General features: G+C 40.8%; 1 protein-coding gene across 1 annotated transcript in view; it reads right to left on the reverse strand.

The window, feature by feature from the left end:
- The window catches only part of LOC132079983 (connector enhancer of kinase suppressor of ras 2-like), a 166,626-nt gene that overhangs the window by 6,904 nt on the left and 145,093 nt on the right, over positions 1-14,629 (reverse strand). Inside the window, exons 18-20 of the mRNA XM_059482922.1 lie at positions 13,925-14,100; positions 12,455-12,528; positions 7,034-7,105 (exon numbers count right to left, since the gene is read on the reverse strand). Coding sequence (XP_059338905.1) covers positions 7,034-7,105; positions 12,455-12,528; positions 13,925-14,100 — 322 coding nt within the window. The remainder of the gene's footprint in view (positions 1-7,033; positions 7,106-12,454; positions 12,529-13,924; positions 14,101-14,629) is intronic.

The raw sequence follows: 14,629 nt of genomic DNA on the forward strand, positions 1-14,629 counted from the left end.
CCAGCGTTGCTGTTGGGGCTCTGGAGCTGTGCCCCACCTGCTCTGGGACTCCCCTGTGGCCACAAGGAGGTCTGGGCACCTTTGGGATCTCAGGTGCACATCCACACCCCAACCCCAGGCTGGGCTCCCTCCCCAAATCCTGCCTTTTTACCTGGAAAACTGCAACAACTCTTTCCTGTTGATAATTAAACAACTTAACCAGGATGTTTCACTAAGTCTAGGCCACCCAACAGAGCATGGGTTTGCATTCTGGATGGGAATTGTGATGACAGAGCAGCACTAAATGTCCCAGGGATCCTCAGCCACAACATTTTACCTCCAGGACTGTACAAATCCCCATAAGCCATAATCACTTACCAAAGCACATTGTAACAACCAAGAAATGGGTTGTTTTTTATTGCCTGTACTCCAGTGAACCAAAGGCAGGGAAAGATGAGCCTCGAGTAAAGTCATCAAAATGCACAAGTAAATTTTGTATTTTGTCTCAATTAAATTCTAAATAAATCAGGCTTGGTTGTAATTAATTCTGATGGTTACAAACAGGCACTGCTGTCATTGCTTTGGGATAAAATAGAGCTGCCTGGTAGTATTTAAGTTAAATTTACTGAGATAATTCTGGTTATTACCCAGGGCCTCTTCTGAGAGTCTGATTGTGCCCCAGGCCTGGGCTGAGTGAAGGCACCAGGGCAGTGAGGAGCTGTCACAGCCTGAGACTGGAGTGAATCATCCCAAAAAACCCCAAATTGTCAGGAACCAGGAGCACATTCAGCCACTGACAGAAACATTGGGAAATGCTAAAGGGGGCCAAGCAGCTGGAAACAATTGCACATTGCTTTGCTCCCCTAACACTGCATTGAAAACCAGAATATGCCACTCCTCAATGTACAAATAAATGAATTTCTCTTTCCTGGCTTTCATAGTTTACTCTGCTGAGCCAGCCCTAGGTCAGTGGGAGGTTCTGGGAGTGAAGACAATTAAAGTTTCCACAGGGGCACCACACTCACCCCCTTGGCTGCTCCTTAATACAAGTCCAGAGTGAAAAAGCACAAATGAAAAAACATAACAGCTTGGACAATCTCAGTAGCCATAAATTGGAGAGAACTATTATTTTTTTAGTGTTGGAGAGTGAAAACCAAGGGAAGAGGAAAACCTTTTTTCTCTTCCTATAAAAAAGGGGTGAAAAGTTAGAATTTTTAGGTTATGGTTAGAACTGTTCCATAAAACCATGGAGAAGAGGGGAGAAGAAGTGAGATTCTGTGGCTCAGAAAAGTTTGATTTGCTAATATCCCCACTTACTGCACATACCAGGTGGCTGGTTTTAGAAAAAGCTATTTAATTAAATGAATATGTAAAAAATTACATGTCCTGAAAAGGTGTAAATTCAAGAAAAAGTCCAACTATTTTCATTATTTCTCTCTGTTAATTGTTCCTTTAAAAATTAAGTCTGTGAAATCCTGACACATTAACAGAAAGAATAAATAAAATATACTTCCTATCTTCCTTGCATCTTTTCATCATTAATTCTTGCCCTTGTACACCACTTCAGTTTTGTGTTAGAAATGTTTCAGTGCAGAAATATTTTTTTTCATTTTGAGATTGCATCTACATTAGAGATTATTTGGTTAAAAGGAAAAACTAGCACTAAGTGGAAGTTAAATTTCACTTAAATCAAGTTATCTTTAAATCTATTAGAGATTCCCTTGAACCATTTATTTCATACATAGAATTTATTCAGTGCAGTTTACATTTAATTTCTGATCAAAAGCTTTGTATTATGTGTTTTCCATCACCGGGATAATCAGATTACAGAATTCACAGTAAAATTCTTTGCAATTCACAATTAGATTTAAAAATTGATTTTGTACTTGTTATGTGGACTTCTTTGCCCAGTCTTTCTTACTGAACACCTGAAAAATCAATGCATTTCCCATTTGCCTTCCTAAGGTACATTATTTTCCCTATTTTCAATGCTTATGCAGGTAATACATTGATTTAAGAGAATAAAGGCTGCTGTAACAGGGGTAGCTGAGATGATGCCTTGATTTTCCTCCACACAAAAGGAGCCCCAAAGCATCTCCTGGTGAAATGTGACCCTGAGCAGCTCCTGCTCCGTGAGCTCATCTCTGCTGTGCCTCAGCCCCAGCAGCTCTGCCTCTGCTGCTGGATTTGTCACTCTTGCTGGGATTTGTTAGGCAAAATCATTCATGGGATAAACTGGGAGTACTCTCTGATTTGACAATTTGACATGACTGTTGATCTTGTTTCATGCATTGTCTTCTTAGATTTGTCAGGCTGGAAAAATAGGAAAAAAGCCTGAGACAGCTTAAGAATTGACAAGTGAACCAATCTGTGCCCTCTTTGCATGTGCATCTGCTTCATGCACTTAATGGGATTTTTTTTCTATTTTTAATTTTTTTAACTTGACTCTGTCAAACAAATGCACAATTATGTCTCTGTACTCAGAAGTCTGGTTTGGTGTGGGTGGTTTGTTTTTGTTTTTTTGTTTTCCCCAGTGGGTAATAGACAAAAGAAATTCACTGCTTTGTAGCAAATAAATTACCTTTCTGGTACCAGCATTTACTGTACAAATACAGTTGTGTATCACAGAGAGTAAAAGCACACAATAACTGATAGGATATTTGATCCAGAACCAATAATAAACCCTAAAGAAATCACCAAAACAGTCACAAAACCTCACTCAACTGGAACTTCTCTTTACTCACTCAAACTTTTGCCCCAGCTTTCACCAAATGTTTGGCCCAAAGGAAAGCTCTGGAGAAAGAAAGCTTTGTTTACAAGCAAGAAAACTGAGTTTAGCATGACATAAACTATGGGTGGGGTTTAGGGTGAATTTTTTAAAGAAATTGGGTGACTTACTTGTGAAATTTTGTAATCTGCTTCTACATAGTTTTTAAAAACTCAGCTCAAATAGACCAAATAATGCTGTTAAATGTCTGTTAAATATAATTCATTATGATGAAATTTCTTATTTCTATGACTTATTTCAGATTTGGCAGAGTTAACGCTGTATATCCAGCATAAGGTCACAACAGGACTGTGACACTGCCTTCAGCTCAGAGGTGGAGGGCTGGAATCACCAAATCTGCTCTGTGAAATGCAGCTGAACTGCTTGGATCCCAGAAGAACCTTATCAATTCCCACTGGCACTAATTGCAGCAGAATTTGATGAAGTGAATTTTGTAATTGAAGCTGGTGCAGAAAGCCAGGGCAGCCCCTGCCTCCTGCAGGAGGGATGAATCCCCCAGCCCAGATTTGGGAGTGCTGGAAAATCACAACGGGGCACTGCAAACTCCATCAGCCACTGGGGCTGGGGCTGGCTGAGGGGCAAATGGAACTCCACAAGCCTGGGGTAAATAGTTCATTAATTTTAAAAAGGAGGAGCCAGGTGACTTGCCCAGGAAATGAGGTTTGGAACGCTCCAGCTCAGTGCTGGGAATTCCTGGCACAGTATTTTGCCTAGGAAATGATATTTGGAATGTTCCAGCTCAGTGCTGGGAATTCCTGGTGCAGTATTTTGCCCCTGTGCTCTCCCATGAACATCATGGTTTCACCCAGTCTTTGGGGCCTGCAGCTAATTCTGATCAGAAAATTGTTTTACTTGTGCTGCACTTTGGAGCTCTTATGTGAGAACAATAAATTAGAGGGCTGGTGTGGCCTCGGGCACAGATTTGAAACATGTTTATGGGAACATAAAAGGAAGAAAGGCAAACCTGCTCTTTATGATTATTTACAGCACCATTGGGAAGCTCCATTCCAGGGATTTCTCTTTGAAAAGCACCTTTCATGTTCTGCAGAATTATCTCCTGACTTCTCAGCAGGTGAGGGGCTGAGAGTAAGAGCTGTGTAACACTTACTCAGCTCTATTTGATAAAGAGCTGGTGAATCAGCCAGACAGATCTGACAATCTCCTGCTCACTTCTCCAGTTTAAGGGGGAAAGTGTCTAATAGCTGAAACTTTAAGTTGCCAAAAGCTTTACTTGGGTGCCAGTTTATATAAAGTGAAGTCTACGTGCATTGAAACTGGAAAAGATGTGTTAACCCTGGCTCAGCATCTGATTTGGCCAAGACCTGTCAAAGAGACCAACATGCCTGAAATTTAAGGGAGAAAACTGAATTACCTTTAGTAATAAACAGGATGATTTAGGGAAAGTCTTGAGTAACTCACTTGGTTATACTCCATATGTAAAAGTAGATAGGAGTCACCATAAAATTTGCTTGGTTCAGAATACTTCAATTTTCACACAATTATTTTTCAAGATAAATATTGTGCTATAGTCTTTCAGGTCTTGGAAAATATAGGAGTGATCGCTATAAAAATTAATCATCATTCTGTTTGAGTAGCAACTATTTGTTATATTTCTTGAATGAACACCAAAGATTTATGGGAGTTATTAAAATTGCAAAGTTAACCCAGTTATTCAAATCAAAAGTGATCAAATTATTCAGCCTAAAATAGAAACTTTAAAAAATTTAATATTTGGAGTCCAGGATGAGATTGCAAATGCACTGCCCTGCCTTTCAATGGCATGTAAGTTTTAAATAAAGTTGATATTGTAAAACAGCCCAATATTAAATTCAATGCTAATTAAAGCCATAAACAGGTTATGTGTGGTGTGGTAGGAGATGAAGCACTTCTGGGAAATAAGGCCTTTAACAAGCTTGGAGTAGCAAGCTAGAGATGAGCTCATCAAGTTCATTATTAATTCATTTCTAAGAACACGGCTCTGCCCGTGTAAGAGCTGACAAACAGCCCGAGTGTGAATCCTGCAAACCTGAGTAACACAGCAGGCAAAACTCAGCCCCAGCTCAGTGCCTGGGTCTGCCACAGAATAATCCAGCCCCACCCACGGGGGTCCAGCTCTTCCTTCAGCAATGTGGGGGTAAAGGCACAGGAAAATATTCCAGAGTGGAAAAAAATTAATAAATAGTGAATCTGGGGTGAGAAACTCTAAAAAGAGCTGTTAAAATAAAAGTGGTTGAAGAAAGGATAAAATTCCCATCATAGTGAATGAGGAATTTTCCTCTCCCTGCCAGGATCCTTCACTTTTCAGCATGAGGGATCTCCCCTTCCATCAGCAGGGAAAATCCACCTAAATTCTGTGCTGCAAACAGGAGTGAGAGATACCATGTAAAATATTTGCTCTATTTCCTCACATTATCAGGCTAGCAATTTGCTGGGAAGAGAGAGATTTGTGGAATCAGTATTTTAAGCACATTTTTCATCTATGAATCTTGTTCCTCATTTCAAATTTCACCCAGGAGCTCTGGGAGAAGGAATTCCAGGAAAGCTGTAAGAGCTGCAGGGTGCCCAGGGATGTCAGAGGTAGCAGAGTTATCCATCATTGGGGTGGGGAGTGAATCCCAATTGCTCTGCAGGGACAGAATTGCTGAAGGGAAAATACTGCACAAAACACTTCAAGTAGAAGCTCACCCTTTGTCTTCTTCCCAAAAATTCAGGGAAAAGGCTCTTGTAAATTCCAAAGTCAATGATGTTTAGGATAGTGTGGTATGGAAGGACACGCTGGCACCTTCCCAGCTGCTCCTGTGCTCCAAGGCCTCATTGCAGCTTCCTGGGCTCCCCATGGAAAAATCAATGGATGTTGTAAAAGCAGCTCATTGAATGTGTGTCAAGACTTCCTGCTTTTCCTTGAGAACATTTTATGTATAATTTATAGATATGATCAATGGCACTTCAACAAACGAGAGCTACCCCAGCAGCTGAAATCAAGGGAGACCAGGCAGTGCTAAACCAGCAAAACACCCTCACTTCAACAAACCTGAACCACCCCACAGAACTGAGCAATGGAACATTAACAACCTTCAAAAAATATTTTTCAGCAAACTTAAACCCTGAATGTATCCCACTGCTGATAAGTGAGGCTCACCCCCCTCCTCAGTGCAGGATGAACAGCTCTCCACATTTCACCCCAGCCAGGCTCACAGCCCAACATACCTGAAGAGCCATGTAAGCCACAGAATATAAATGTTAATTCAACAATGGTTTTTAGGCCTTAATATCCCAAAGGAAAAACCCCATCCATATTTGTCTTCCCAAGCTGGCAAACATTAAGGACAACTGTAAGTGAGAACATCTCAAAGTTTCAGTTATCTGTGCCAGGAAAGATTTCAGACTTCCCAGGATGTGACCTTGTCCCAGGTGTCCTTGTGCTTTCCACCTCAGCTGGGAATAAACAAATTTCTGAGGTAACAGGAGGAGGGAGGACATCTGACCCTGCCTTTTGGGATCTAAGGCCCTGTCCCACCTTCACCCCTGAATCACAAAGGAGAAGCACGGAGCAATTTGGGCTGGAAGAGCTCCCAGGAGGTGCCTGTTCCCACAGCCACCCCCAGCAGGGCCAGCTTTAATGTTGGATCAGGCTGTCCAGAGCCTTGTCCAGTCAGAAGTTTGGAATGTCCCCCCAGCACATCCAAGGACATCTAGAACTCACTACAACACCAAAAATGGAATTTTGCTTGCCTCTGCTCTGTGTTGGGACAGTGATGTGGTGAATAAAATTAGTTAATGCTGATTTTCTGTGTTGTTGGGGTGTGTTCTTGGCATTATGAGGGGAATATATATATGTATATATACATATACATGTATATACACACACCCCCCACCACCTGGGTGTTCTCTGTACAAGCTTTGGTGTAGGTGCACTGTTTAATAAACCAGAAACACTGATCCCACTGAGACTTCCAGCCTTCACCCACAAAACTGCACAAGGGTGATGAACCTTAAGTCCATCAATAAGAGAAAAATTTCTACTTAACACAGATGAGACCAACACAAGTAACTTTCCTCTGCAGAACTGAGACATGTCGTGGCAGGAAATGTCAGCAAATTGAGCCACAGAATGCAATGTATGTACTGAAATTAATGGAAAATGAATTCCTGAGAACACCATGAGTCAGCATTCCATCAGGCTCCAGGAGGATATTCCTGTGTCAGATGAAATATTGAAGCAGCAGGATAAAGAACATCCCACAACAAAGGGGACACACAACTCACCTGTTCATCTCCTCAAGGCAGTCGGTTGCAAAGTAGAAGCTCTTTATTTTGGGGTGACATGCTTTGAAGGCACTATAAAAAAGAGCACAAAGAATAAAAAACGCCTTTTCTTTCAAACATCTTGTCTACAAATTCACCAGACTGTCCTGCTCTATGATTCTTCAGGTTTCACAGGCATTTGTCATCTTCAGTCTGAATTTTGCTGCCTAACTTTATCAATGGATTCCCCCCAGTCTGATTTCATCTACATTTGTGAGCCTCATACTTTACAAAAATTTCAAAAGCACTTGAATGACTTAAAAATATAAATCCTTTTGATAACCACTGATGTTCTATGTCTAAAATCTCCTTGGGTTAATTTGAAAGTCTTATTGAGTATATTCAAGTACATCTTAGTTGTATTCCAAAGATCAACTAAAGGAATAAATGTTTGATCCCCCCCACCTCTTCTCATGTATTTGATGACAGTTTTATGTTCTACAAAAAGAAAGGCAGAGGGCTGCCAAGTTGAGCTAGAAATCACTGGAATTATAGATAATAATCAGATGGCATAGGTGATTATAGTTCACATAAATGCTTTTTATTAATGCTTTTATGTGGTCCAATCCCTGAGATCTCGCTCAGCTGAGCAGTTGAAAACTGCTAAGAACAACAATCACAGTTTTTATAATTTTTTGTGAGGGTATAATGAAAAGGGGTTTTGCTATCAAGGAAACCAGAAGGTCCCAGCATTAAAGACTATTAATTTGATTAGCTGGCAAATGCTAAAAAAATGCCACACTATCATTCGTAACATTTATGTTAAAATACTGACATTTATATGGTAATTACCAGATGTAAGAATTAGATTAGGAATCATTACACGTGGAATTATGAAGAACCTGTGATGCAATGTTTCCACTATTAATGGCTGAAATGCAAATGAGTGTTTTATTAATTACTATGACTTATTGCAGTTTTCAAAGACAAGATGAAAGCTGAAGAAGCTTCACCTGGGTAGAGTGATTTTTTAATATATATAATTAATACAAATGCATCCAGCAACAGCTTTCCTAACAAAAACCCTACAGCAGAATTCTGTATTTCTGTGCAGTTTCCTTTTTCATGAGATTAGGGATATCAGAGGCGACGTTATCTTTGCACAGAGGGTTATCATTAAATATTAAATTCCACAAAAGGAGGCTGTGGAGGTATTTAAGCATTGTTTTGGGATCTGGACAGTGATAATTTCCACTGCAGAGCCTCACTGCCCTGGCTGCTGGTGCTTGTAAATAAAAGCGGTGAGTGGCTGTGAATCCCCACACAGGGATCCCTGGTGCCCACTAGATGGCACAGGCTTGTTAATTATCTCTCTTCTGATCATTACATAAATGCAGTTTTATGTATGCTCTGATCAAATTTATGCTTTCTTTTAACTGATTGGTATGATATGGTTTTAGTGTCAAGAATTCTTATCATTCTTAGTCTTCTTTTTAATCCCTCTATGTCAACTGAGTACCAGCAACTCCCACTGGTTCTCTGCAAACAGCTGTGGGTGACAAAGGTGGAACAGTTTTGTGTGTCTGAATCAGAGCAGTACATGGCACATCTTTAATTACACAGAGATGAGCAAACACTGTACCTTCAACAGAAATTCCTTACACTACTACATTTTTGATGCTGAAAATAGAAAATCATGACTAAATAAACATTCCTGCGTTGTTCTGCTGTTGGTCTGAACTCTCTGCAGCATCTGCACCTTGTCCTGCTCCACTTGCCCAACCATCTCCAGTGGGATTGGCTCAGATTGGAGAGGATTAGGTGCTGGATCTAAAGATCCTAATCCTCTTGGCTAATCCTGAGACAATATCACATGATGGAGTTTCTGCTTGTAAATAGGATTATTTTCCTAGACAGGAAATTTAAACACATACAGGCATTTAAATGCCAGTATTGGGGTTTCAGTGTTAATGGGTGGAAGTTAGTGTGATAAACAGAGTGTAATTTGGCTCCTCTGTGCTCCTGTAATGTGATAAAATCTATGATTAGTGGATCATTTTCGAGTGGAAGGTGGCCCTGCCCACTGTAGGGGTGGAATGGGATGATCTTTAAGGTCCCTTTCAACCCAAACAAGGCTGTGATCCTGTGATTATTGGAATATTTTACATCTTGCAGGACCCTGCCTCAGTTAAGGCACAGAGAGGTGAAATCAGGAGTGTGCAACAGGTCAGGCACTGCCTGCAGGCTCCTGCCTCAGCTGTTACAGAACTTGTGAAGGTGCCAGAAAGAGCAGGAATTTTGTCAGGGTAAATCAGGGAAATGCTGCAGGTCTGGCTGTTTTTGCAAAGAGTTCCCACATGCCAGGTCCCTGCAAACAGCTCTAATTGGTTACTGTGTGAGTGTTCCTTGAGCTCTTTCTGTCTGATATTGAGATCCTTTCCTGAGGCAGTGAACATTAAAGCTGCAATCGTGCATTGCACTGTTGCACATCTGCAGGCTGCAGACCAGAGATCTTTATTGCTATGAAGTGGAGATCCCAGTTCTGTGCAAACTTGTGATTTAAATGTGCTGCAGTTCTCTGTGAGGACTGCAAAACAATAAATCCATCTTCATCTCCCAGCAGTGTCACTAAGATTATTATTAGGGAAGTGTTTAGATACATTTCTAGCATTAGGAACTGCAGTCTCCAGGGGAACAATTTGAGATGTATAAATGGGAATAATTTAGAGGAATTATATCTATATATTTACATTTGGCTTGGTTTGGAGGGCCCAGACTGGCTGCAGTAATCAAGATGTGGGGTAGGGAGTGCCAGTTAAAGAATAATCCCTCTCCATCCATTGGCTGCACTCCAGTTCACACAACCCAGAAGTTTCTTCCCACTGGTGGCCCAAGGGGGCTTTGCTGTCTGCAGACTGTCAAATTCTTTTCAGAAATAATAAAATTATGAAACTGCAGCAACATTTAAGCTGTACCTTCCTGTCTGCCTGTACTACAATGACATTTGTAAAGAGCTCTGACTGCACACTTCCAACATGAAGTGCCAACACTGTGACATATCCTTGATAAATTTAAGACCCAAATTTGCATTAACTAGGCAATGAAAATTTTCACTAGGTGGAAATTGCTGAAGGTTCAGGCAAGGCACCAGTTGATAAGGATTAATTACACCTGTGGCTCAATTAATCTTTATACTTGGGGATCAGCATCATCATGGGGCATTATAATTATCAGTATCTGTGAAAATAAAACGATATTCCTGTCATGCCGCGGCACACAAACTCAAATAACTATAATTTCTCCTACTCTGTGATCACTTTTAATCAGGAGGATGCAGGTGTTGCCTGAAAGCAGTGGGAAGGTTTTCAGTGGCAGTGCAGAGAGGCTCCTTTCACAGGGACAAGGTCACTGCCTGTCCAGCTATAGCCTGGAGAGCTGGAGCAGCCTGAGATAATGCCAGGGCCCCTGAAATAATCAGGGTACCTTCATTAAATGCATTAGTGAGGCACATCATCAAACCATACCAAATAATGCATTCAATTATCTATATTCTTGTGAAAGCTTTCTTGAGGCTGTTCCATCACTGTGGGCCATGGACATCAGGAGCAGAGCTCCCCCTCCAACAGAACAGTGGGAGAGAGAAACCCATTAATTATCCCAGTAAGTCTTCACATCCTTTAGTTTCAAAAGGGTTTGAACATTTCACATCAATAGCTCTGAAAATAGCAGAGATCTGAGGGGAAATCCAAACTGAGGTCCAAAATGTTCCTAGTTCTGCACTGGGGAAAGCTGAGGGAAAACTGACATTGTGGTTTTGGCTTTTCTCTGGGATCAGGCAATGGATGATGCTCACTCCTGGCCTTGAAGGACAACAGAAGAGGACAGGTAAGAGTTTTCCAGGTGTGCTCACAGGGGCTGTGGGTTGGCCCCCACTCCCGCGTGTTGAATATTCTGAATTTCACTGCACTCACTTCCAGGTAAAAGAGTGGCTAAGGTCAGGTGCAGCTCTTGTGATGGGGGAAATACATAAATGGTAGTCCGTGAAGGAAGAAGTCAAACAGAAATTAAGCTCAGGAAAAAAGGGACTATACTATGAACATCTTCATTATACTTTTACCTCTGGACCTGCCCCTTTTTGAGAGGATTCAAAGCCTGGAGGTTCTTAGCTTTCAGTCGTGTGCAAAGTTTCAGTTAATCGGACTTTTCCCTGTGCACACACCCTACAGAAATCCTTCCCTAAGCTGAGTTCTGAGGGATTGTGTTCTCATGCTTTGAGGAAAGCTCTGGAAGCTATTTGTAGCTGTGCACAATGACCTTCTGTTTGATCTTGGTTAATTCACTGAAATCTGTTAAGTGCTTTAGATTCTAAGAAAAGGGTATTATTTTCCCTGTATTTTTGTTCAATATCATTATAAATATCTACTCATGGCTCTGAGGTATTTATAGTGCTCAGCTCATGTTTAATTTCTACAGTGATACCCTCAGCTGAAAGGAGAAATAGAAGTGTAAATTGCACTGTCTTGTACTTCTCTGACACAGTAATAATATCCACAGACAAGAACAGGCAACTGAAGAGGTTTGATTTTCTGATGAGCAGCCTCTATTGTAATTCATACCTTCAATATTTCTATTGTACTGTGCTCACAGTTGTAGGACTTGTTTCCTCAGACCAAAACTGCATTCAATCGTTGGGAAAGCAGAGGAAAAACCCAGGATGCTTAGTTAAAAGCAGGAAAGCATTCAGAAGACAAATGCAAATAATTCAGGAGATACCAGCAAAGTACCGCTCTCAAAGCATTGGAATTGTTCTGTTAAACCTGTTGATTGCAATCCCAACATTGTTTGGAGCAGTTTCCAATGAGTGTCTGTTATTAAATATTCTTTAATTGTGCAAAGATTATAATATGCTTTTTAGTGGAGTGGAATGTAACAATAGCAATATGCACATAAGCAATAATGCAGAGTTCATTTTGCATATGGAACCTAAATATTTTAGCAGCTGAGAGCAACACAATATTGGGTATGAAAAGCTTCCCCCATAAAAGAGAAAATTAAGATTATATTCACCATTCCCTGCTATGATATTTGTTATGCTATTTCCTATGGGAAAATACTGCCTTACTGAGCCTGAAAAAGTTTTATCTCTTTACTAAAGTATTCATTGCTTTTTGATTTACTTATTTAGCTTAAGCTGTAACTGGACTATCAGGCAAGATGGCTAAAGAATTATTCAATTCATTTTAATCCAGTAAATGGAATTTGCATTACATTGCATCTTTTATAATGAAGAGAAATACTAAAGCTTAAGTGGATCTATGATGTTATATTTACAGTTTTCAAGGTTTTTTTTCTCTGTAACTTCTTTCTTTGGATTTTGCAAGTGTTCAGTATAGCAAACCTCCAAGAGCAATCCTTTGTGAATATAATTGACACATTACTTACTGTTTTCGTCTGCATTCAATTGCTCTGTCTATCCTGAATTCAGGTAAACTAATGAATCCTTCTGCTTTTTCATCCTATTGAATGAGGAAAAATAAAATGTTGACAATGAATATAGAATTAAAGAAAAGAGAAAAGAGCAGCTGCTGTTTGGGGTTTACACAAAGAACTACTACCCAGTCAAAGGAGGTACTGAATGTATTTTGCACAAACTGTTTTTCCTATGGAATGGATTCAATTCAATGTAAATAACCTCTGTGAGGTAACTAAACTGGTAATTTCTCAGAGGAGGATCAGCCATCCCAAATCCCTTTTGCTTAAGATCACAGGAAACCTTTCAGCCCCAAACACAGCCCCTAAACAGAGGAGAGCTCTCAGATTCTTCCCCATAAATCTGATTTTACAGCTCTTTGGTGGCTGTCTCTCCTGAAAGTCACAGCTGTCACACCCCAGCCCCTGAGGAGCTTCCTTGCTGAGGTCACCTCTGATTAAATGGGGAGGAAATAACCAGGAAATGCATCCTGTCACTTTCTGCTTCTTTTGAAGCAATTCAGGAGGAAAAGCAGAGAGACATTAAATTAACACCAGGCAGGTTTTGAAAGGTGTCAGCAAGGGCACAGTGAGTTATGGCTTGGTTTGAGGCACAGCCTGAGAGCCAGGGGGACACAGACAGTGCCCCTATCTGGCATGGGAAATGTCAAACCCCACAAAATCCCTTCATCACCCACAGCCTGAACCCCTCTTGGGCTACAAAACCCACAAAAACTGAGGGCAATTTTGCTGCTGAACACCTCCTCTGGAGGGAATGGGAGAGGTGGAGTGAAAGCTCAGTAACCAAAGCAGGCTGCAGAGTTCAGCCCAAGCACTGGGGCTGCTGCTCACAAGGGGAAGAGCATCACTGAACCATTTTGGGCTTCTCCTCTCTGTTATTTCCCTACATTTATGCAGATTGCACCAGCATAGGCCCATTGGTTTTCAGGAAAATTTCACCAAGAGCAGCATTTTGCACATGAGAAACTGCAAACTCCAGACTAATTCAGCAAAAAGCAAGAGGAACATTGATATAAAAATAACTTCTGGATAAAGAGATTTACAAATTCAGATTTTCACATCTGCTTCACAGAATGCTTAATTAACACAAATGGTTGCACTTTACACATCCCCCCTCACAAGAGAAACTGGGGAGAGCTGAGTGTGAACATTGTGTTAGTCCAAATAAATCTGTGGAGAAGGATTAACTACAGACATACTCATTTCTTAAAGACTGCCATGAGCATCTGCTATTTTATTAACCTTGAACATGGACTTGGTGACTTTAATAAAGAATTTCAGTGGAAATATTTCCAGCCAGAGCGCCCCAGACCTGGCAATTAATGTGGCAGATCACCTGAGCACGCAGTGAAAATAGACTTTAAAAGAATTATAAAACTTAAGGATTCATTTTGACTTTCTCCAAGCATGGCCCGTACTTACATTCTGGTTTGTGTACCAGTACAAGGAGGAATCCTTCAGGATGAACCAGTACTTTTTCCATTTCTGGGTGAAATACCCCTTGGCATCCTTTTTCTTCCAGAGCCAGCCCTCGCAGTCGCCGTGGCCCAGGTCCTTGCAGGAGATTCGCCTGCGGCTCACGCTGGACAGGGACCCCCCTGGGACAGACACAGGGAACGTTCCAGTTCCAATGCAATGAAAATGTTCATTCTTCAATGAACATAGGAGTTCAAACATGCCCCTCCCAGCCAAACCCTCCCAGACTCACAATGAACAATTTCCAAATTCAGCAGTGCCCTGTGAGTTTGGTTTCCCCATGACCACAATGAAAACTGCCTGCTTTATGCAATTCTTTATTTAATCTCCAGAGGGTTAATTCCTCTAAGGGCTGCATTTTTTTTCTGATTAAGATGGACAGCGCCATTACAAAGTAAAAATGAATTTATTTAGCCTCAGTCAGGAACTCAGAGTGTGACACAATCTGTACACAGATGCAAACACTACTTATTGCCATATATCTTCCCTTTAGCAGCAGAAGCTTTGTCAAATTATGGGAAATTTTAATCCCAATTTTTATAAACAATAAAAAAGAAAGATTGCTCACTTTCATAACAATGCACATGCTTACATGATTTTTATCCTCAAGTGAGCAACAATATGGTAACTTTACAGAATCCTGTTAAAGGC

Source organism: Ammospiza nelsoni, chromosome 15 (genome assembly GCF_027579445.1).
Source record: "Ammospiza nelsoni isolate bAmmNel1 chromosome 15, bAmmNel1.pri, whole genome shotgun sequence".
Lineage (NCBI taxonomy): Eukaryota > Metazoa > Chordata > Aves > Passeriformes > Passerellidae > Ammospiza > Ammospiza nelsoni.